Source organism: Carettochelys insculpta, chromosome 14, assembly GCF_033958435.1.
Source record: "Carettochelys insculpta isolate YL-2023 chromosome 14, ASM3395843v1, whole genome shotgun sequence".
Classification (NCBI taxonomy): Eukaryota; Metazoa; Chordata; order Testudines; family Carettochelyidae; genus Carettochelys; species Carettochelys insculpta.
In genome coordinates this window covers 4,907,972-4,931,605 of record NC_134150.1, presented here as the reverse complement: position 1 = coordinate 4,931,605, position 23,634 = coordinate 4,907,972, and the positions used below count along the sequence as shown (strand labels likewise).

General features: G+C 45.0%; 1 protein-coding gene across 1 annotated transcript in view; it reads left to right on the top strand.

Moving 5' to 3' along the window:
• NLRC5 (NLR family CARD domain containing 5) overlaps positions 1–23,634 on the top strand; it is a 118,202-nt gene that overhangs the window by 27,259 nt on the left and 67,309 nt on the right. Inside the window, exons 6-15 of the mRNA XM_075009053.1 lie at positions 923–2,678; positions 5,274–5,357; positions 5,929–6,012; positions 6,105–6,188; positions 8,248–8,337; positions 9,692–9,742; positions 12,724–12,786; positions 18,854–18,937; positions 21,810–21,893; positions 22,708–22,797. Of these exons, the coding sequence (XP_074865154.1) occupies positions 923–2,678; positions 5,274–5,357; positions 5,929–6,012; positions 6,105–6,188; positions 8,248–8,337; positions 9,692–9,742; positions 12,724–12,786; positions 18,854–18,937; positions 21,810–21,893; positions 22,708–22,797 (2,470 nt within the window). The remainder of the gene's footprint in view (positions 1–922; positions 2,679–5,273; positions 5,358–5,928; positions 6,013–6,104; positions 6,189–8,247; positions 8,338–9,691; positions 9,743–12,723; positions 12,787–18,853; positions 18,938–21,809; positions 21,894–22,707; positions 22,798–23,634) is intronic.

Here is a 23,634-nt window from a genome sequence, read left to right as displayed (position 1 = left end):
GGAGCCGTGCAGGGATGGAGCATCCTCAGTGCAGACAGAAACTTCAGAGAATTTAGCTGCCAAATGTTAACGAAGTTCTACAAAATATGTGTGGACTGAGATGTGTTTACTACTTCCTTGTGGTGGTGTGGCTGGGTTAGATAGCTGGGGTGCGAGGATAGGGAGGCTGGCGCTGCTTTATGCTTTTCAATGCAGATTTGAAGCTTGCAGTTTGGAAAACATTACGTAGGTAGAGAATGACGCAGACTTTGCAAATAGATCTGGGAGTGGAGCGGGGAAGACCATGAACTTCTCAATTCAACCAGGGTTGAGTTCAGTGGTTAAGCAATGGACCAGCTCCTGTGTGACGTCCATGGTCTCACCGGGTGTGTCTACACTGCAAAGTGGTTTCGGAGTAATAGTCGCTATTCTGAAATAACTTTGAGAGGGTCTATGCAGCAAAACAGCTATTTCGAAATAATTTTGAAGCAGCAGCTGGCTTATTTTGAATTCTTTGAACCTCATTCTATGAGGAATAGCACCTATTCTGAAATAGATAATTCAGCCTAGGGGCTTGGGGCTATTTTGAAATAAACTATTCTGGAATAGTTTATTCCAGAATAACACTTCTGTGTGGACATAGAGCACTAGTCACAAGTGCCTGTCTTTTATGTACTTCTAGGGGCTCTAATCTGAAATAGGCTCTGTTGTGTGCAGATGCACTGTTTTGGAATCAGCTTTGCTTATTTTGGGGCTTCTCTGTGGTGTGGACGCATTACTCCAGAATAGTGTATTTTGGAATAATAACTCCGGAATAAGCTATTCCAGAGTAACTCTATAGTGTAGACATACCCGCAGTGTTTATTACGGTGAATATCACGTTTTATGAAACGGATCGAGGTGTTTCCCCTTCCCATTGTCTCTGTTCTTCTCTGTCACTCAGATTCAGCTGAAAGGTACCGGCAGCTCATCATCACTTCAATGGGCCAAAGGCATGGCAATCAGAGAGCAGCAGGAGCAGCTACCCTGGGACAAGTACAGCCACCAGTTTTCAGCCAAAGCTTCATCAACCTAGTCATCCGGCAGAGTAAAGCTTCCAAATTAAAGGAGAGAGCCGATAAATCCAGAGAGGACTCCGGGGCCATGCAAGAAACAGAGGAGTGCGTGGATGCCGATGTGAAAGTCTCAGACTTGTTTGAAGGGGTCGTTAGCTTGGGTACCACCAGGGTGATCCTGTTGTTTGGCAAACCGGGTATGGGAAAGACCATGCTAATGCATTGGCTTTGCCAGAAGTGGGCTGAAGGAGCCTTGCCACAGTTTCTGTTTACTTTTCTCTTGGAGTTTCGGCAGCTGAACCTGATAAACAGGAAACTGACTTTAAAGAAGCTGCTGTTTGACTTGCTCTTCCAGCCAGAAGACAGCCATGATGCTGTGTTTCAGCATCTCCTGGAGAATGCCCAGCGCATTTTGTTCATCTTTGACGGGCTGGATGAATTTGTAGGGAACATAAACAGGCCATCCTCACCTGTTGTAAGCCCTGGCACCCCCAGTCCTATGTCCATATCTCAGCTGTTCGCCCATCTCTGTTTTGGGAACCTTCTGCCTGGGTGTACGGTACTGGTCACCAGTCGGCCTAAGAAACTACCTGATTTTCTGTTAAGCAGGGCTGATGTGGTGGCAGAAATCTGGGGGTTTGACCACGAGAGGGTTGAAAAGTATGCCAGCCAGTATTTTCATGCACATTCCTTCAAGGATCAGGCCCTTGCTCACCTGAGAAAGAACAGCAAACTTCTGAACATGTGTTTCATCCCTGCCTTGTGCTGCATCGTCTGTGTCTGTTTGGAATATTTGCTGAGGAAGTGCACGTCACATGTGGAGCTCCCTCAGACCATGACCCAATTTTATATCAAAATGCTCCTAATCTTTATAAGCAAACAACAGAGAGGGGGCACTGTGAGTGAAGACAAGCAGCTGAATCACCACCGGATGGCCATTTTGGGCTTGTGTGACCTTGCCCTGAAAGGCCTGGAACAGAAGAAGATTGTGTTTTATGTCAATGATATCCCACAGCACGTGAAAGATTTTGCTTCCTTACATGGGTTGCTGACGGTCTTCGAGGTGAAGGTGAATGATGGCCTCCCAGAGGCTGGTTATGCTTTTGTGCACTTGAGTCTTCAGGAGTTCTTTGCAGCACTGGGCCTCATGACAAATAACGCAGTCGACGGAAACTGCCTGAGGAAAAAGTTCTCTCTGAAGTCAAAATGGACTTTAAAAAATGAAACCAGGACTGAGTTCATGGAGACTTTTCACATCTTTCTCTCAGGCCTCTCCTCAAAAGAGAGTAGGCAGTTCCTTGCTCTGTTATCAAAGCAAAACCAGTCCTGGGTGCAGATCAAGCAAACCGCCATCTTGCAATCGTTGAAGAAGCTGGCAGCTACCCATCTAACGGGGCCCAAAATAATTGAGCTCTGCCATTGCACTTACGAAACACAAGACCTGGAATTAGCCCAGCATGTTGGAAGCCAGTTGAATTTCAAGTATGAATTTAGAAACTTCAGAGTGACACCTCTCGATGTTTCAGCTTTAATTTTCATCATTAACTGTGGCCAGGACTTGACTCAACTGGATTTTGCAGGCTGCCCCATGGAATTAGATTGTTTGGAGGTTCTTGCCAGCTGTAAAAATATAGAGCACCTGAGGTAAGAAATGCAGTGAAAGATATATGAATTTGGACTGAGATTTTGAAAGCTACTTAAGGGAGTTCTATGCCCAGTTATCACTATAATTAATGAGAAGTGGATGTCTAAATTACCTATTATTGAAGGGATCAGGTATCTGGCAGTGAAGACACAAGAGTGTCACCTCTGGGTTGCTGCTCCAAAGCCAGCCAGCACTGAGAGCAACTGAAATTTACTGCCATCTGATTGCTGCTAAATGTTTTAGATGAAATGAGCTTGTCTAAGGGTGAATCTATACTTACTGGAGGATCAACCACACCCCGGTTGATCTTCTGGAGTTTGATTTTGCCACCTGTGTTAAGATGCAGCAAATTGATCTCTGTGAGCTTGGCCATCAACCTCTGTACTCCATGCTATCGCATGGACTAAGAGACATCGGCGCGAGCCTGAAGACCCCTGAACTACACTAGGTAAGAAAGTTGATTCTCATACGTTGATACTAGCTATGTTAATGGCATAGCTTGAATTGCATACCGGAAATTGACTTTCTTACCCCAGTGTAGATCTAGCCTGAATTCAGTTTCTACTGGACCGATGCCCTTGTTGCAGTGGCCAGGTTCAGCAAAGAGGTCAAAGTGCATGAACTACTTTCGTGTTTCTAAAGTTGATGCTTGACCCGCTCCAGGCCAGTAGTTGAAAGAAGAGGCCAGGCAGGCACTTCCATTTCCAGAGCTGTCAGTTTGGTATGTTTTATGAGCGCTAAGTGCGCTTTGAAGACCCTGTGCATTTCAGGTCAATTTCCATGACCAGCATCTGATGAAGTGAGTCTGTGCTCACGAAAGCTCATGCTCAAAACTTTTCTGTTAGCCTATAAGGTGCCACAGGACCCTTGGTTGCTGTTACAGATCCAGACTAACACGGTTATCCCTCCAATACTTGTGTGTACTACAGGCTGAACCTCTCTTGTCTGGTGCCCTTGGGACCTGACTGGTGCCAGACGAGAGAATGTCCCAGTCTACAGGAGGTCAATGTTGTCTTTCACATCACCAAAACTTCCACTGCTGACAGGGATCTTAGAAGACATCTGGGGGTAAATTGCAGCTAAATAATAGCACAGAATGCCGAGAGCCAGGACTGGTGGTGGTAAACAAACTTTATGGGATTGCTGGAAACTTAGCTGTACCCAAGGAGTGGGGGATAGCTCAGTGGTTAGTGTATCAGCCTTGTAAACCCAGGGTTGTGAGCTGGACTCTTGTGGGAGCCTTTAGAGGGTCTGGGGCAGATTACATTAAAAATAAAATCTGTCAGGGCTGGCAATAGGTCCTGCTGTGTGTGCAGGGGACTGGAATCAATGACCTCTTGAGGTCCCTTGCACGTCTATGAGATATGTGTATCTCCAAGTTTCATAAGTGGCTATCTGACAAACTGTACTCATGCTCACGTAAAGAGGTTCAACCTGTACTGATTTACCGTATTGCAAATGGTATATTTTTCCCGTAGCAGCCTTAAAGCGTTCAGACAAAATTCATCCTGGATTTAACTTCATAGGCTTCACAGGCAGGAGCCATTAGGCCTTTCCAATTTGCAAGAGTCAGATTTACCCCACTCAGTGATAAAACAGTGAGCAGGAGATGCCCTTAAATAAGGAATTATTTATCTTTATCGTAGTGCAGTGGTTCCCAATCTTTTCACTAGTGCATATCCCCATACCATTCACGGACCCCCATCAAAGGTAATTCTAGCCACTATGTCTACATCATTAAGGCTGTGTCTACACTTGCATTGCTCTTTCGAAAGAGGCACGCAAATGAGGGAAATTGAAAATGCAAATGAGGGCCAGATTTACATATCGGGCACCTCATTTCCATATTCTTCTTTCTAAAGAAAAAAAAGCAATGTCCATGTTGCTCTTCTGAAAGTAAACCCCATTTCCAAAAGTACCCATCTTCTTAAAAACAAAAAATTGGGAAGAAGGGTGCTTTCAGAAATTGGGGGGGGCGGGTTTACTTTCAAAAAAGCAGCATCTACATTGCCTTTTTTCCTTTCGAAAGAAGAATATGGAAATGAGGTGGCCGATATGTAAATCTGCTCCCCATTTGCATTTTCGATTTCCCTCATTGCAGGCCTCTTGTGAAAGAGCAATGCTAGTGGAGACACAGCCGAAATGAAAAAGGAAACCAGAAGATTCTTTTTTGCACAGCAACTAACATTATTGGAAGATAATTAATTTTAAAATAATAATTGATTGTAACTCTGAAATTGATTTAAAACTTATTTTCTATGATTGTTTTAATTTAGCTCTTATTTTTTTCTTGGACCCCTCGCAATATCCTCAAGGATCCATAGACCTCAGGTTGGGAGACACTGTATCGTGCGAACTGAGTGCTTAGCTGTACAATGTCCACAGTTTAGCAACGGCTACTGCATGTAGTGCCTTTATAACCCAAAACAGCAACGTATTTTCCCTTCCTTTGTGTAGTTCATCATGTTGAAATGATGTCTAAAGAACTAATATGTAAAAGTGATGCAACCCAGTGGCTAGCTCCTAGGAAATGTTGGAAAAATTAAACCGTGTGTTTTGTTATATCATGTTTTAGCTCTTTTTTATTGTTTTAGCTTTAAGAGCAGAAAGTATGGGGATGAATTTGCAGTTGCTCTTTCCAAAAGCTTACCGAAGATCAAGAGTCTGAAGAAACTAAAGTAAGCATTTCATATTAGGGTCAATCCTTCCTACTTTGATCTAGGGCTGGAACAGAAGCTTGACAATGGGTTCTCCTGTGGGTTATGAAATTTAATATCCAGTTGGTGTGTGTGTGTAATTATAAATAATATTTATAATTTATATATGTATATAATATATAAATTTTGCTCTTTGTGATGTCTAAAATATAATCTGTGGCATAGTATAGTACAGCACAAAAATACAGAAATCCATGGTAAATGTGATCACGCATAGTACTTTCTGTGCATTGCTACTGAATGCTAGGATATAATAGGAAAAAAATGGCTTCGCCTTATGCTGCTGTAAAGATCCTTTATAGCTATTGGAGCTGTTTGAACCCCTTTTTTTCCTTTTGCTTTTTTGGATAAAAACTTGTTCTGTCCTTTGTCTCCAAGGCATAACTTTCATTGTCTGGATGTGAACTTCTGCATCTTCCTCCTAGTCACCTGTAGGGTGTAGAACCCAGGAACACCCCAAAGACTGTTTCTGCCCTGAATATGGAAGAGTTGTAAAGATGCAACATTTTCCATCTGCTTTGTGTTTTGTCAGGTTAACTGGTGGTAATATCACTGTCCTGGGGCTAACTCGTCTGGCACAAGCTTTTCCAAACTGCCTTCAACTGGAAGAAATAAAGTAAGTGACCCATGTCATTGGGGTGAACGGTGCTTTTCAAAATCAGCTGAGAATTTTGGAGGGGGAATATTAACCAGGCAACTGATTTGCAGCTTGCAGGACAATCGACTGAGGGACCAAGAAATGGCCAAGATGGTTGAAATGTTTTCCAGAGTGGAAAAGCTAAAGATGATTGAGTAAGTAAGAGGTTTAATGACTTAGGCCCATTTACAAGGTCAACTGAAAAAGAAGTCAAGTCTATTGAAATAGTTTAGGGTCAACTTTCTGCTTAGGGAGTAATCCCAGCAGTCCCTGGATCAGCCAAGGGCAGGCATTTTTAATAGTGAGGTGGTCGGTCGAATCTGCAGCTCTTGAGATGGGTCTGGCCGGTGGGGTGATTTTTTCCAGGCCCTAAATGTGTCTTCTCCCACCCCAGCAGACCGGCTTGTAGGTTCATAAGTTACCGGTGTGGTGTCCCGAAGTCACGATGCATAGAGGGAGCCATTTTTTAGAGCAAAACAGTATCCTTCGAGCAGAGGGAGTTTCCCGTCATCATACATAGAGGATGTAGAGGATGCCATTTTGTAGACCACATATTCCTTTGTGTGGCCCATGGAGGTGTTCCAGAACTAGCATCTGGCGCACAGCAGCTGAAAAGGCTGGACCACAGAGCATCAAATTCTACCCAAATACGTATGCATGGAACCCAATATCTTCAGTTAACCAAAGCATTTTAGTCCTCAGGAGACTAAACCGTTGTGTGCCACTGGAGAATGGGAAAGGCCGAGACACAATCAGTGCCCAAGGCTCCTTGAGTAAAACTTTAGAACAAACTACAAAAGGAAACAGTGGATTCGTCGCCTCGTGAAGTTTTCTGATCCAAATTGGTTACCTTCCTAGAAGACCTGCTTTACTTACTTACTTACGCCCTTGTACTGGGAGCGGAGCATAGGTCATCTAGAAATCTACTCCACTTTACCCCATCTTGAGATAAAACTTCTAGCTGACCCCCAGGAGTACCCTGTGGTCCATTCCTTGTTGTGGTGAGGTGGCCTGTGTGCCTCGATGAGCCAGAGAGAGATGCCTGTCACCCAAACGGGACAGGTCAAAGGGTAGAGACCAGAGAAGTTTGGACCTCCTCTGCCTGAAGTAAAAGGTTTTGGCTTAGGGTTGATAACCCTATCCATAAAAACCAAAAGTTACAGAAACATGTAGAAGATCTGCTTCAGCTAAACACAAATACAAGCTTTTAGGCTCAAAATGGGAGCGACGGGATTAAATTTGATGGGGAAAATCTAATAATCCCTCCTGGCTTTAAAATCTAGGAAGCAATGCACAGTTAGCTTTTATTAAAAAAGAAAAACAATCCCCAGCCTCCAGGTTTTACTAAACGTGATAGGAATAGAAATGTTTTCTTGACATCCAATTGTGGATGCTAAGATAGGATGGGAAGAAGTATAGAAGTCTTGCAGGCTGAAACATGGAAACTCCAACACAATAGTATAGAAAAGAAACAGACTCCCTGTACTCCTGCTCTTGTGGGGAGTAAGAGAGGTCAACGGAAGAAATGCTCCTGTGACCTCCACCGGTGAGGGGACACCTTACAGTCAACTGCAGATACATCGATTCTAGCTACATTGCGTATCTGCAGTTGACTGCAAGGTCTAGTGTAGACCAAGCCTGAAAAAAGAAAAGTGAAATTTACCAAATAGCTCAATCTAATTAGAGGTCCTGTTTCTTCAAATTCTTACACCTGTGCGTAACTTCACTCATGAGCAGTTCCACTGACATCAGTTGGAGTCAATATATGCCCATGCAGAAGTGTTTGCAGAATCAGAATGCAAGTTAGGGTGTTTTAAGCATAGCATTTTTATCTTGACTGCGTTCCTTAAAAGTGCTATACTTAAACCTGTTTTGCTGGAAATAACTATGAAGAATGCACCGTATGTATTTAAGTATTTCATCATGAATTCCTGTGACAGTGCAGTTGTATCACCTACTTTATTAGTAAGTATTTTGTTGAGCAGAAAATATGAATAACTCTTCTGCTGTCCGATAACTCTGTCAAGCATGGCCGTGATTCTGAACTCTTGGCAGCAGCTGCATTTGAAAGAGTCCATAGTTGGAACTGAATTGTGAACACCCAGAAATTTGTGTGCACGAGTGTGTTGAGAAACAATGGTTATATAATAAATAAAAGAGACGTACTATCAAACCAAGCAGCTGATATTGGGGTGCTCTAACTATTTTCCGCAGTTTAAGCCATAATGATATTTCGGTGAAGTCGGTTCTTTCTTTGGTGGAAGGAGCAACTACTTGTCCAAATGTTGCTGAACTCCATATAAGGTACTGGTAATATATAGAACTACATAAGGTACTTGTAATGTGTGTGATGGAAACATATACTTTATTTCTGTAAATGTTGGCTTTAAAAATTGACTTTTCAGTGGAATTTTTCTGCAATAAAGATGTGTGGAAATTGAATTCAACTCTCTCCCCTTATTGGCTAATTGAAAGATAGAGTTATATTACAATGTGGGATTATTGAAGCATTAATTTTATGTATTCATTTTACACACGGATTTTTCAGTGTAAAATTCATAAGTAACAATTTTAAACTCTGTTTTTAAAGCACGCAGTATTTACCCTGTGAGATTCCTTGTCAGTGCAAATGAGCTATTAACCAGCAAAAATACAAGGTGAACCTCTCTAATCCAGCACTCTCTTGTCCAGCACCATCTGTATTGCGGCATCATTTTAGTTAGCCGGACAACAACTTATCATGGGTGTGGCCAAGTTTCACACGGTCCCATAAAGTTTGTTTCCCCAGTCCTGGCTCTTGGTGTTCTGTGCTGTTGTTTAGCTGTAATTTACCCCCTAAATGTCTTCTAAGAGCCCCGTAAGCAGTGGAAGTGTTGATAATGCTGCTAGGCAATTTTGACCTCCCGTGGTCCAGCAAATTCTCTTGTCCAGCACCAGTCAGGTCCCAAGGGTGCCAGATTTGAGAGGTCCAACCTGTAATCAGTTGGTAAGTTTTTGAACAAAGATTTTGGTATTAGCATATTGGATAAAGCATATTGGATATGAATCTTATAACTGGTTTTCAACCATGTGTAAACTTCAGGAGAAAGTTTAATCCCTAGTACATCTCCAATGAAGTCCTGTTGGACGTAGTTTGCTTTTGTCCAAGTTTCTCCGTGAAATACACACATAACATTGGATCGCTGCTGACCCTTTTACAGCATTTCTCGCAAAGGGCATTTTAACTTGACCATGTTTTATGTTGTGTTATTTGAAAACAAGCCACGTCCCAGCTGGAGCAAAGGGCCAAATCGCTGCAGTAAATTGAGGCATTTTGGATCAATCAGTGGAATGAGCTCGTATTTTCAGGAGAGATCCCCATAGAGAAGGGACTCCCCCTCCTCAGAAGCAATTTGCTCCAGCTTCTGGTCAGCCTTGCTGAGGTCAATGATACTTTTGACTAACAACCACTGCAGTATTCCCTTTTGCTTCTTAAAGGTAAGAGTTCTGAGGGCAGCACACCTTTTAAGTCTTGATTCAGCTCCCACTGATTCAGTGGAAGCTTTGCCATCCATTTCAATGAGAGAGAGATCAGGCCCCCATTGAGTATTTCTGCATAAGCGGTAAAATTTTACTCCTTTAGCATTTAACCTAAGAACATGTTGCATCTTGCTTGCAGGAAGGACACTGTCATGATATATTTTTCTGGCGGGTCCAGAAAAATTCCAAGGTGAGGCTGATCTAGAAGTTGTGAGTATTAACAGGAATTTTGATTTAAAAAAAAAAAAAAGTAATTTCTGGTGACTACTGGCATAACTCCCTTACACCTTGTATTCTCCTTTACACCAGTCTAAGGCTACGTCTACATTAGCATTCCTCTTTCGAAAGAGGCATGCAAATGAAGGACGTCAAAAATGCAAATGAGGCACAGATTTACATATCTGGCACCATATTTGCATAGTCTTTAGAAAAAGCTTCTTTCAAAAGAAGAAAAGCAGTGCAGACGAGGCTCTTTCGAAAGTAAACCCCATCTTCGAAAGAACCCTTCTTCCTATTTTTTTAAGGAAGAAGTGTTCTTTTGCAGATGGGCTTTACTTTCAAAAGAGTCTTATCTACACTGCTTTTCTTCTTCCAAAAGATGCTTTTTCAAAAGAAAAATATGCAAATAAGGTGCCAGATATGTAAATCTGTGCCTCATTTGCATTTTCAGTTTCCTTCATTTGCATGCCTCTGTTGAAAAAGGGATGCTAGTGTAGACGTAGCCTAAAAGAGAAAGTCGAACTCTGCTAATCCAGAATGGTACCATTTAGCATAGGAATAAATGACGGCATAGGTGGCCAGGCAATTCTGAGGCTGCTTCTACACTCCACTCTCACATGGCCACCATTATGCTAATGAGGCGCTGAATATACACATTAGCGCCTCATTAGCCTGCTTCGAATTGCTTCATTACCATGCCACCTCCGACAGGAGGGGGCGAGTGCAGAAGCAGCCTGATTCATGGCTGCCTAGAGTTATTTTCAGGAGGTCGGGGGATACGTGGAATGCAGTACTTCTTTCACCTTTCTTAGCTGCCTCTTTTCATGCCTGCGTATATGTGAGGGGACAGCATGGATTTAGCCCTAGGCAGGTAACGACCAAGCAAAATATGAGTCCTTACTTTTTTCTCTTAGATCAGGAGTGAGCAAGCTTTTGACTTCAGGCCCCACTTTCCATCACTGCAGTGAGCAGGTCCTCCTCCCCACCTGTCTGATGTCATCCACACCGTTGGAAATTTCAGTTCTGTTCATATAAAAAAGGAACTTTTAGCGTGTGTGTGATGGGGATCGGGGTCCCCGAGCTCTGCACCCCGTCCGCAGGCAGGAGTGACTCTCACTCAGCAGGAGAACAGTGGGTTTGTTAGCTGACAGGACACAGCATCCTACAGAAGAGTCAGTACAGCAGGCAGAGACAGCCCATCCAACCCATGTCGGGCAGAGGAGGCCCCGAGCTGGGGCCTTGCCCCCTCCTCTGCCTCTCTTTCCCAGCCCAGACTAACTGCTTTCCAGCTCCCAGTTCCGATTCAAACCCCTCAGGCTCCACCTCCCGCTTTGTCTGCAGTCCAGAGGTGTCACCTGGTCGCCTAGGTTACCCTCAGCAGGAGCCCCACACCTCTGTGAGCCACTCATCTGCACACACCTGTTCCCCACTCCATCACAATGAGTAAGAAAATGACTAGGTGGAATGTGAAAGCTTTTGTAATCGGCGTGTAAATGGGAATACACATATATAAAAGCAGATGACATATTTCAACATTTTTAATGAGCTGGCTGAACCTAAGGCTCAGCAGCCAATCACGCTGTACCACCTGCTTAGGAAATTTCAACCCCTTGAGGGGGACTCCTCCCCCATTTGCACACCCCAGTCTAAGATGCCTTTCACCATACGCTGTGCTATGTACAGTACAGTCTTAGTTATCCAGCATGTATGGGGACTGGGGGGGTTGCCAGTTAATCAAATTTGCTGGTTGCTCAAGCTTTTTCACTGAGAACGGCCTTTCTGGTGGCAAGTTTACAAACACGACTTCCGCAGGTGCTGGGAAAGGAAGCCAGATAATTATTGGAGTTTTTCCAGTTAACGTGATGGGGGAATTGTATTTCCATCTATGGCAGACACTGGTTGATGGGTATTAAAGTGCCAGATAACAAGGCTTGTACTGTAGCTGACCGGTTTTGTCTGCAGTGAGCAATCTTTATGCTACATGTACACTAGCACAGAAAGCTGAGTTAAGGTATGCAGCTCCAGCTGCATGAATAATGTAGCTGGAGTCGACATATCTCAGGTTATGTTACTGTGGGGGAACCTACACCATAATAATAATGATATGTGGAGATACACATCTCATAGAGCTGGAAGGGACCTTAGTTGGTCATTGAATCCTGTCCCCTGCCCTCTTAGCAGGACCAAGCACCATCCCACTACTTTTTAATTTTTTTGCCCTAGATCCCTAAATGGCCCCCTGTAGGGGGGTAAGCTCACAACCCTGGGTTTAGCAGGCCAATGCTCAAACCAGTGAGCTATCCCTTCCCCATGGGTGGCCAATGGGAGACACTCTTCCATTGACTTCCCTTACTCTTCTCATCTGCGTAGAATAAAGGGGTTGACTGCAGAGCAATCTGTGGTCAATTTGGTGGGTCTTAACTAGACCTGCTAAATTGACTGCCGGTGGATCAGTCTCGGAGCTTTGATCCAGGCTGTAGTGTAGACATGGTCTCCTGACTATCATTCAGCTGCATTATGACACTGCTGGCTCTGACACCTAAATCCCAGAAAGAGACTGAAGCTATGTCTACACAACCACTAAAGTAGACATACCTGCACTAGCTTTGATCTTGCTAGCATGCTAAAAAGAGCATTGCAGCCAGGACAGTGTATAAGCCCATCTGAAGCCCTAGATATGCATTCAGAGTGGTTAGCCCATCCCAGCCCCCATGCGACTGCAGCCTTGTTACTGGAAGCTGCACTAACTCAATTAAAACTAGCCAAGTTTGCCGAGCTGGGAATTATAACCCTCCCTCGCTGTGTAAATGCACCCTCAGTGACTTCTTCCAATGAAGTTCCAGTTCTTCCCTGCACATTCTATATACTACCATGTAGCTGGAAAATAGTCAATGGCTGAAGTGTCTCATGATGGGGTTTCAAAGGCCGGTAAATATTTTGTTTCTTTTGCAGATCACGAAATTTGAGAAGGAAAGATAACGATAATGCTGCTGAAATAAGAACTGTGAAGTTATGGTAAAAGAAATATACTTCCATGTCTAAAAGTAAAAAAGAGGTCCTTACATGATGGGTTCCATGGATGAGTGCAGTAACAGCCACCTTAGTCATTAAAGGTGGAGGATATTGCTGTTTAAGAACTGTTTGGTATAAGGTGAGATAAATGGTTAGAAATTAAACTGGTCTCAGCCTGCGCAAAGGAGGATCCCAAGTTATTGAGAGAGGGGCTCAGCTGCATGGTTTGACACTCATAAAATCACAGAGCACTAGAACTGGAAGGGACCTTGAGATGTCATCAAGTCCATTCTCCTGCTCTCACAGCAGGACCGAGCACCATCTAGACCAATCCTTGGTAGATGTCTGTCTAACCTGCTCTGAAATATCTCCAGAGATGGAGATTTCAGTTTATTCCAGTGTATAACCACCCTGACAGGAAGCTTTTCCTAAGCTGCGTCTACACGTGCACGCTACTTCGAAGTAGCGGCACCAACTTCGAAATAGCGCCCGTCGCGGCTACACGCGTCGGGCGCTATTTCGAAGTTAACTTCGACGTTAGGCGGCGAGATGTCGAAGTCGCTAACCTCATGAGGAGATAGGAATAGCGCCCTACTTCGACGTTCAACGTCGAAGTAGGGACCGTGTAGACGATCCGCGTCCCGCAACGTCGAAATTGCTGGGCCCTCCATGGCGGCGATCAGCTGGGGGGTTGAGAGATGCTCTCTCTCCAGCCCCTGCGGGGCTCTATGGTCACCGTGGGCAGCAGCCCTTAGCCCAGGGCTTCTGGCTGCTTCTGCGGCAGCTGGGGATCTATGCTGCAGGCACAGGGTCTGCAACCAGTTGTCAGCTCTGTGTATCTTGTGTTGTTTAGTGCAACTGTGTCTGGGAGGGGCCCTTTAAGGGAGCGGCTTGCTGTTGAGTCCGCCCTGTGACCCTGTCTGCAGCTGTGCCTGGCATCCCTATTTCGATGTGTGCTACTTTGACGTGTAGACGTTCTCTTGCTGCGCCTATTTCGATGTTGGGCTGAGCAACGTCAAAGTTGAACATCGACGTTGCCAGCCCTGGAGGACGTGTAGACGTTATTCATCGAAATAGACTATTTCGATGTTGGCTGCACGTGTAGACGTAGCCCTAATGTCCAACTTACACCTCCCTTGCTGCAGTTTGAGCCCATTACTTCTTGTCCTATCTTCAGAGGCCAAGGAGAACAATTTGTCCTCCCTCCTTCTTGTAACCTCATTTAGATACTTGTAAACCATTATCATGTCCCCTCTCAGTCTTCTCTTTTTTAAACTAAACAAGCCCCGTCCTTTCAGTCTTCCCTCATAGCTCACGTTCTCTCGGCCTTTCGTCATTCTTGTGGCTCTTCTCTGGACCTTGTCCAATTTCTCCACATCTTTCTTGAAATGTGGTGCTCAGAACTGGACACAATACTCCTGTTGAGGCCTAACCAGTGTAGAATAGAGCAGAAGAGGGAGTTTTCGTGTCTTGGTCACAACACTCCTGTGAACGCATCTCAGAATCATGTTTGCTTTTATGTTTTTTGCAACATCATCACACTGTTGACTCAAATTTAGCATGTGGTCCACCAGTTTAGCTTGTGAGCCAGCGTTCCATTGTGACGTCGTATGTCGTCATAGGTATGTTTGCCTCACAGTGTCCTCATGCCATGACACCAGCCTGGCAGAGCCTGCACTTGTGGCTGGAAAGGGCTGTGTGCCTGGGGAGCCGCCTACTTTCTTCCCTTCTCCTCCCCATGATGATGTGGGGTCATTGTGGCTGGCATAAGATGAGCAAGGTGCACAGGTTGGTGGAAGACCTCCATAGAGAAGGTGGCCTGGGATTACTCTCTGCCCCCTCTCATAACACAAGAGCAAGGGGATGTTCCATGAAATGGAAAGGCAGCAAATGAAAGGTATGACTCTTTAACACAGCACATTATTAGCCTGTGGAATTCCCTGCCACTAGATGCAACTGAGGACAGGAGCTTAGCAGGTGTCCAAATGGATTGGATAGTTATCAGGATCTGGATTTGCAACAGAAAGTACGCGTTTTAAAGGAAAACTCGCCCTCATTAGTGCAGAAGCTGCCATCTACCTGACGGGGCTGTGAAGAAAATTTCTCTAGGTCTTGGCTGTTACATAATGACCTACTTCAAAGCTTCTTGCCACTTTCACTGTAGGAGATGGTGCTGGCCACTGTCAGAGACCAGATACACCGCACAAGGTGGACCGTGACCTGCCAGGTTCATCCCTATTAAAGGTAGCACATTTCACCAGGAACTAGATTCAGGGGGCGGGAAACTTACAAAAATGCGCAGTTTGGCCAGTTGATGGCATCCTTCTACTGGATCGGGGAGCCAAACCCAGAGTGCATGGTTGATCTCCCAGACGTGGCAGTAAGAGAGAGCACTTCCAGGCTCCGTCTACACTACCCTGGAAGATCGACCTGCAACTGGTAGGGACATGCGAAATTGACCTTTCAGGGGTCGCCAGTTGACCCCTGTGCACCTCAATATTGCAATATCACATTTAAACCATGTCTCAGCTCTAACAGGTTCCCGCTTGCCACAGCAGGGAGTGGGGAGGGGGTTCCCCCACCAGCTCGTTTGGGCTGGGGAGCAGCATTTCAGCTGCTTCCCAGTGTGAACAGGGTCCTGCAGGATTGGCATTGCCCCACACGGTGGCTCTGCAGTGGAAATTGATGAAATTTCACGACACACTTCGACAAGTTTCATGGCACATGAGTATGCCACTGTACGCTGGTTGGAAACCACTGCCAGAGAACATGCAGGTTAGCAGAGCCACAGCAAGGGGAGCGTGAACGAAGTTGAGAGGGAGAACATTTAAAACAGAGGAAAGGAAATATGGTTTCTCTCAATGTGCCCATTTGTAAAATGGCCATGCTCATGATTATCTACATCATAGGGCAATTGTGTGACTTCATTATGGAGTAGTACTTTGCACTTGGTACTTTTCCTGTAAGGATCTCAAAGATTTGCACAAGATTATTGTCATTATGTAGAAAAACTTGAGGCACAGAAAGGTTAAGTGACCTTCCCATGATCACACACCAATCAGAGGCAGAAATAAGAATAAAACCCAACTTTCCTGATTCACAAGCCAGTAGCCAGTTCTCTGGACTCCTCTCCCTCTTTGTATTCAAAAGGGAATTCTCTGTGGCTATGGGTACGCTCGTGAGTTTTGTCGACAAAACTCACTGCACGTCCATGCACAAAATGCGTTTTGTCGACAGTTTGTCAGCAAAACTTGGCACTTCCACCAACAACCTCCTGCCTCTCCCAAGTGACAAATAACACATTGGTCGACAGATTCTGTCAACTCCTGATTCACAAACCAGTCAGTCAACATTTAAATGGAGTGGGCCATTCTGTTGATGGCTTAAAAGTTCATGTCTTACTGAAGAGGAATTTTCACAACAGTCTGGAAAGAGAGGCTGCTGAACTCCTTTATATTCAAATTCGACACCTTAACACGTGGTTTGAACCGGGATGGGAATTTTCTGGGTCATTATAGGGGCTCTTTTGCGTACTTGGCTTAATCTAATTCTTGATTTCCCTGACCCCCCGCCCGTCTACTCTCTGATTTGCTCACCTTGATAGTCTTTTTCTGATTTGTCCACCTTGATTACTATTTTTGGTTCTCTGTGCCTTAGATATTGAATCTGTTCTGGTGTGGCTATGGTCTGAAGAAGTGGGTCTGTCCCACAAAAGCTCAGCACCTAATAAATTATTTTGCTTGTCTTTAAAGTGCTACTGGACTGCTTTTTTTGTTGTAACAAAAAAGTTGTGTGGATGCTCTGAGGGGGAGGGGGCGCTCTGATGACAGACAGGGCTTCCAGGACAGTCTGGGCACCCTGGCGACAGAGCGGATCACTCATTCATTCCGCTTTAGTGTATGGCCACACACTGTTGACAGATGTTTTGTCAGAAAATCTCTTCTAGTGTAGCTGTAGCCTATGGCTCTAGAAGGGAATGGATGCTGGAAGTGCCTGTTCAAAGTTGATCTCAGCCCCCTGTTCTGTTCTGTCTTAGCTCATTTAATCACATCTTCCTGTTCTAAGGCTATGTCTACACAGCAGCATTATTTCAGAATAAGCTCAGAAGAGCTTATTTCGAAATAGCGCGTCTACACACAAAATGCATCTTGAAATAGCACTCAGCTATTTCAGAATAGAGCATCCACACACAAAAGAGCCTATTTCAGATTAGAACTGCTGGAAGCACTATAGCTTATTCTGAAATAGCCTCTATTACCTGTCTATACAGCCCTATTCCAAAATATCTATCGGCATGATTCCTCATGGAAGGAGGTTTACAGAACTGGAAAGAAGCCGTTTCCTATTCTGAAATAACTTTGCTGTGTTGACACACCCACAGAACCCTGGGGTCATTGTGGCTGGTATCAGGCGATAAAGGTACACAAGATATTGAACAGTATTGAGAAGATGGATTGGGCATTTTGTCTACTGAGTCCTGTACAGCTTCTCATACCACACTCATCACTGTAATATCAGCATGGCTTGGTGTCACCCATTCTCATCATCGGTAGTATTGAAATTAAATATTATATTCTGGTAGCTCCCAAGGCCCCAGTTAGAATCAGAGCTTTCCTATGCTGGGCGCCCTGAATACAGAGACCTAAACTACACCCATTGTGCCTGCCGAAAGCAAAGCTTCTAAGGAAATATCTTGTTTTGTTTAAAAAAAAACTGATCTGACCTTTTCTACTCCTTCTTCCTCTCCATGTAAACAAGCACCTAATCTTGCCACTGGCTCCTCCCTGGGACTGGGAGGTTATATCTACACTACAAAGCTCTTTCGAAGGAAGTTGTCTCGGAAGATTACCTCCAAAATCTCCTTTCAAAAGAGCACGTCCACACACAAAACGTGGATCAAAAAATTGATCCACTGTTTTGATAGGGAGCGTCCACACAGCCCCCCGCTCTTTTGAAAGATCGAGGGCCCCCAGGGCGTCTACACACGGCTTTTTCCGTAAGAATCTTTCAGAAAAAGCCACTCTGCCTCATCTGGGAGAGGAAGAGGGCCGCCGGAAAAAGGGCTGGGTTCTTTCAATTTCAGATCGAAAGAGTGTATTTGGTATGTAGGTGCTCAGCTGGTTCTTTTGGAAAAGTCCCATTTTTTTCAAAGGCACTTCATAGGGTAGGTGCAGCCAGAAAGAAAAGTCACTTTTCTCTGCATACAAGAACACAGGCATGTACAGTGGAGTTGAAGAGGAAGCAAATTTAAACTTGATAAAATTAAAGGCCCGTTTCGCAACCTATACAATTAGTGTCCTTCATATGTTGGTTCCCCCCTTTGTAAAATGGGAAGGAGAGTGCTTATCTTGCTTGGAGAGCAGATGGTGAGTCATTACGACATCATAGAACTTTGCTGGTCAAAGCACTAGTCAAGGGAGGCACTCAGAGCTCCTTACTAATTACTATCCTCATGTTATAACTAGAGACACTGAGGCACAAGAAGGAGACAGTGATTTCTCCAAGGCCACCCAGACCCTTCCCTGGCAGAATCAGGAACAGACTCCAGCTCTGATGACACTCAATCTGCTGCCCCATCCACTGGCCCTCTCTGCATTTATCGAAAATGTGAATTCCCCTGTATCTCTAGAGGGGTGCTCAAACTGACCATTGAACAGGCTGCACTCTGATATCAGTGTCTTGAGAAGATGTAGAGGGGACATGATAGCCACTTACAAGTACATAAAAGAAGTCTACAAGGAGGAGGGAGAAAAATTGTTCTTGACCACTGAGGCTAGGACAAGAAGCAATGGGATTCAAACTGCAGCAAGGGAGGTTTATATTGGACATGAGGAAAAAATTCTAACAGTCAGGGTGGTTAAATACTGGAATAAACTACCTAGGGAGGTTGTGGAATCTCCGTCAATGGAGATATTTAAGAGCAGGTGAGATTGACATTAATCAGGGATGATACCATGAGTGGCAAGGGACGGGGTTTGATGACCTCTCAAGGTCCCTTCCAGTTGACGTGTTCTGTGATTCTATGATCTGTCTCTGCTCCGCTTATTTAATCGAATTGTCCTCTTTCTAGCTTACAGGACTGTGGCCTTTATTCCCAACATGCGGTGGAGATTGCTGCTCTTCTCAGGGGCTGTGCCCGTCTCTCAGAAGTGGAGTAAGTACACCAGGAAAGGTCCTGTTTCCTTCTGATGTTGATCTCACTGCAGGTGAGGTGGGAGAGGAAGAAATATGTCAAATCACTAAGGGTCGATCTTCTGGGGTTCGATTTTTGTGCGCCTGATGGGGGACGTGCAAACTTGACCTATCAGGGGTCAGCAGTCAACACCTGTACTCTTCATTCTTCCAAGGCGTAAGGGAGGTGGAACTTCTCCCATCAACCTTCATTGAGGGCAGCCAGGTAAGTCAATTGCAGATACGTTGATTCTAGCTATGCAATTTCTATGGCTAGAATTGCCGATCTGCAATCGAATTACCTGCCTAGTGTAGACATAGCCTAACTTAATGTGTATTCCTCAACTTAATGTGGGGGGGGGCAAAGTTGTGCTCACATTAAGCATATGAGTGAGCAGGAGTTGGGTGCTCAGACCCCACCTTCGGCTCTGCGGAAAGGTCGCCAGACTTCTGTTGTGAAATAGCATTGTTGGCCATGGTGTAAGTCGTGGGGGCAAAGGCCTGTGCCAGGGATCCTGGGGAGCAGACCTGCTCTAGCTGGAAGACATTGAGAGAGTCAGAGGTTGTCAGACCAGATGGATTCATTGTGATCATCTGGTCTGATGACCCCGTGTATGACTCAGGCTTTAGGTCTTCCCTGTGTTAATTCTGTTTGAACTAAAACACATCTGCTAGATCTTTGAGGAGACGCATGTCCTGGGATTCTTGAGCATCTAGAGCAGGTATGCCTCTTGCGCTACCCATGTGCCCCACCCACTTCAACTAGGGGTATGTCTACACAGCAAGGTTATCCCGGAATAGCTTATTCCAGAGTTATCATTCCAAAATAAACTATTCCCGAATAACGCGTCTACGCTAGGGGGAAGCCCTGGTATAAGCAAAACTTATTTCGAAATAGCGTGTCTACACACAGTCGAGTCTATTTTGGATTAGAGCTCCTGGAAGCACTACATCCAGGGGCTCTAATACAACATATCGTTTCTGCACAGCAGAATTATTTCAGAATAAGCTATTTTGGGATATCTTATTTCAAAAGAGCTCCTATTCCCTGCCTGCGCAGCCCCTATCCTGAAATATCTACTTCGGAATTGACGCTGTTCCTCGTACAGTGAGGTTTGCCAAATTCGAAATAAGCTGTCTGCCATTTTGAAACTTTTTTGCAATAGCGGTTGCATCGTGTAGACCTTTGCAATTTTAATTTGAAATAACAGCCGTTAGTTCAAAATAACTTTGCTGTGTAGATGCACCCCTAGATGTTCTGGAGATGGTTCTTTTGAACAACTAGCAGCCATTGTCTGCTCCCTCCCCCTGCCACCTTTATATTTGTTTCTGCACAGCTAGTGCCAGGCAGGGTCAGGCACTAAAGATTTGATTGTAACCTACTTGCAGTAGGACATTTGGGGAAATCAAATGTCTATAGCAAAGTGATCGTCCAGGCCAGCTCAGCACCACAGATTTAGATCTATCCCAATACCAGCTCTCCCACTGACTGACTGGATTAAAGTCAGAGAGTCTTTCTTCCCCTGCATTTTCCACCTCTCAGCAGGACTGCAGCCACCTCTTGGTATGTTTTGTCCAGGGCTTGCTTTCCACACCCATCTGTTCTACTGCACGATTCATACTGGATTTGGAGCACACAGAGAGGTGGGCAGAGAGCTCCCCGACTTGGCACCATGGTTGCTCCATGAGGGATCTGGAGCAAGGCAAAGGTTTTTGGCCGAAACTGTTTTTGGAGCAAAACTTCAGGTTCAGCGACAGTGAAATATTTCAGGAATTCGTTCTGGTTTTGCCAAATTGTTTCGGTTAACAAAACAAACTTTAAAATAGTGTGAAATACAATACAACCTCCGATTATGTATATGTGGAGTTCTGCGAGAAAGATATATCTCTCTCTGTACATATAAATAATAGAGGTTGACTTGAGAGGTCATCCAGTCCAATCCCCTGCACTCACAGCAGGACCTATCACCATCCCTGACAGATTTTAAACAAAAAAGAAAATCTGTTTGCCCCAGATCTCTAAATGGCCCCTTCAAGGATTGAACTCACAGCCCTGAGTTTAGGCGGTTTAGAAGAGGGTAATAATCTGCAGGTTCACCCCAGCTCTCCAATATGTTGTTTTATCTGACTCAGGCCTGCTCCCCCAGCCCAGCCAGTGGGTTGTACAGGGCTGGGGGAGTGAGGTGGAGTCAGAAAAAATGCAATGTTGGATAAACAAAGGGCCCCGCAGACCCGCTGCAACTGGCCCTGCTCTGCCAGCCTGCCCTGGGCAGCTGGTATCTGGCCCCAGGGCATCAGCCCCATGGCAGCTAGCAGCCCGCCCTGCAGAAGACAGCCCTAGGCAGCCGGCAGCCACCCTCCCTAACATTATGACATTTCAACTTATCTGACCAGCTGTCAATCCGGTTTGTGTCCCGTAGTCGGAGTTCTACTGTAATCAAAATGTTTGGTTTCAAAGTTTTCAGAGCAAAACATTCTGAGTTCCTGGTTTGAAATGACTTCAAGTTTCAAAATTCCCTTTCATTTTAATGTTTTTTTAAAAAAAAAATCTGTTAGAGTGGTCAAACTGAAATGTTTCGCTTGACCTGACCAGAACCTCCTTTTGAGCGTTACAATTTGCTGAAAATTTAAAAAAAAAAATTGGTTTTGGTTCATCCTGAATTCTCTGTCAACCACAAAAAAAAAAAAGTCCATTTACACAGTTCTATGGGGGCAAAGGAGGGTAATCAGGTGTAGGAGAGAAAAGGAGGCTAAGAAATGAAAACAACGAAAGGAGGAGCATGGAATAGGAGGCTCAGATTCTGGTGTCATTTACACTGCTCAGAATGAACCTCTTTAATGGAGAAATCCCTCAGTTTATCAGGTAACCAACTGGGCGATGAAGGCTGCAGAGCGTTTGCGGAGATGCTGCCCCACATGTGTATTTCTCGGCAGTTGAAGTAAGTATTGCCTTATGCCCTCTGAATTACCCTGGGATGAAGTTGCAGGTATTGTACCAGTCACTGACCGGCTTCCAACAAGAGGGGCCAGCCATCCTAGACCTCACATAGGAGTATGGGTGATATGTTGAGTCAGGACGAAGCCAGTGTAGGCTCTCCTGGTGTGAGAGCTACCTCTGTACAGAGCGGGAATGGGCAACCAAGAACAGTGACTGGGTGGCTTGAGTGGTCCTCCTTCACCTCACTGGGTTTCCACACCCTCCACCATCCATCGCTCGCACACTGAGGCACTGGAGCCCCAGGACTTTCAAAGCACACAAGTCACCTGATTGGTCCTCCGTCCCTCCTCCTCCCCCTCCCTCCCAGAACTGGAACGCCATGAACAGCTGATTCAAGGTGTTGCAGCTCCGGGAGGATGGGAGAGAGACAAGGAAGTATGGGGCTCTGGTGCTCATGAGGTATATGGGGGCAGGGAGCAGCCAGGGGATCTGTGGGCTTTGGGTGGCCCACCACTGGACATGAGGATCAGCCAAAGGTCCGGGGAACCTCTGAAATCTTGGGTAGCTCCCATGCTTCTGTCATTGCATTCAGAAGCCGAGGCTCAGCCTTTCAAGATACAGCCATTTCGCATCAAAGACTTTATCACCAAGAATACCGACTCCAGCTATTTTCAGCTGACCCTTTAAATGTTTGAATGCACCCTCCACCCCTCCATGAGGTTCTGCCCCTCTGTTGGCTTCCTTCAGGGTCTGTTAATTCCACACTTGCTCTTCTGTAGGCAATCATTGGCTTCTTTGGTTGTTTTCTTTGTCAGCGTCAGTGCTAACCGGATATCCATGGATGGAGTTTTCTGCCTGTTGAATACCATGAACACCTGCTTGAATGTGGTGGAGCTTGAAGCCAGGTGAGCAAATGAGGAAATCAGTTAGTTGATAGATCAACTTATTTATCTTGTATCCTATCTGACTTATTGATTGGTATGTCAATGGCCTTGCTGACGTGGTTCCCAACCTTTTCACTGGTACAGACTTCCAGTCACACCCCCAAACCATTTCTGGACTCCGAAACTCCCCCCAAAGCATTCGCGGCCCCCAAAATTGCCTTCCCAAACCATGAGCAGACCCCAAATCCCCCCAAACTGTTCACAGACCCCTATCAAAGCCAAATCTATTTTCTATGATCATTTTTATTTATTTTTCATGGACCCCCTGCAATACTCTTGGGGACCCCAGGTTGGGAACCACTGCCCTAATGAGCACAGTGTCTGAGGGCCTGACAAACTGTGTTTGACAAACGGTAAAAATAAGTGGCTGGGACTATTCCTGTATTGGTAGGACATTGATTAAATGACCGTCCACCACTCATTTCTGTAAGGCTGAGTATTCCCTCATAGCCAAAAGCTGTACAGTTTAGCAGGAATAGCCCGGCAGAATCCTCTGACTTTTTCAGACTGAGCTCCCCAAAATACTTGGCTGATCGTCAGGTGCAGTAATCGGATTTCAGAGAGCCACAGTGTCTTTTTCACAATGCATAAACCCCGTGCTCTCGGGCTGTCATGGGTACATTGATTACCCTTCCTTGAACTCTCATGAAAATTCCCTACTGTCGAGAAAATGTAGGAATTTCAACAGGACCTTTTACTTGATAGCATTCTCGAACTGTTCAATGGGTGTTGCGTAGTCACACTGAAGAACAGCTGTGTGACATGGTTGTCTTGAGTAGCATTTTAATTGTCCTGTGG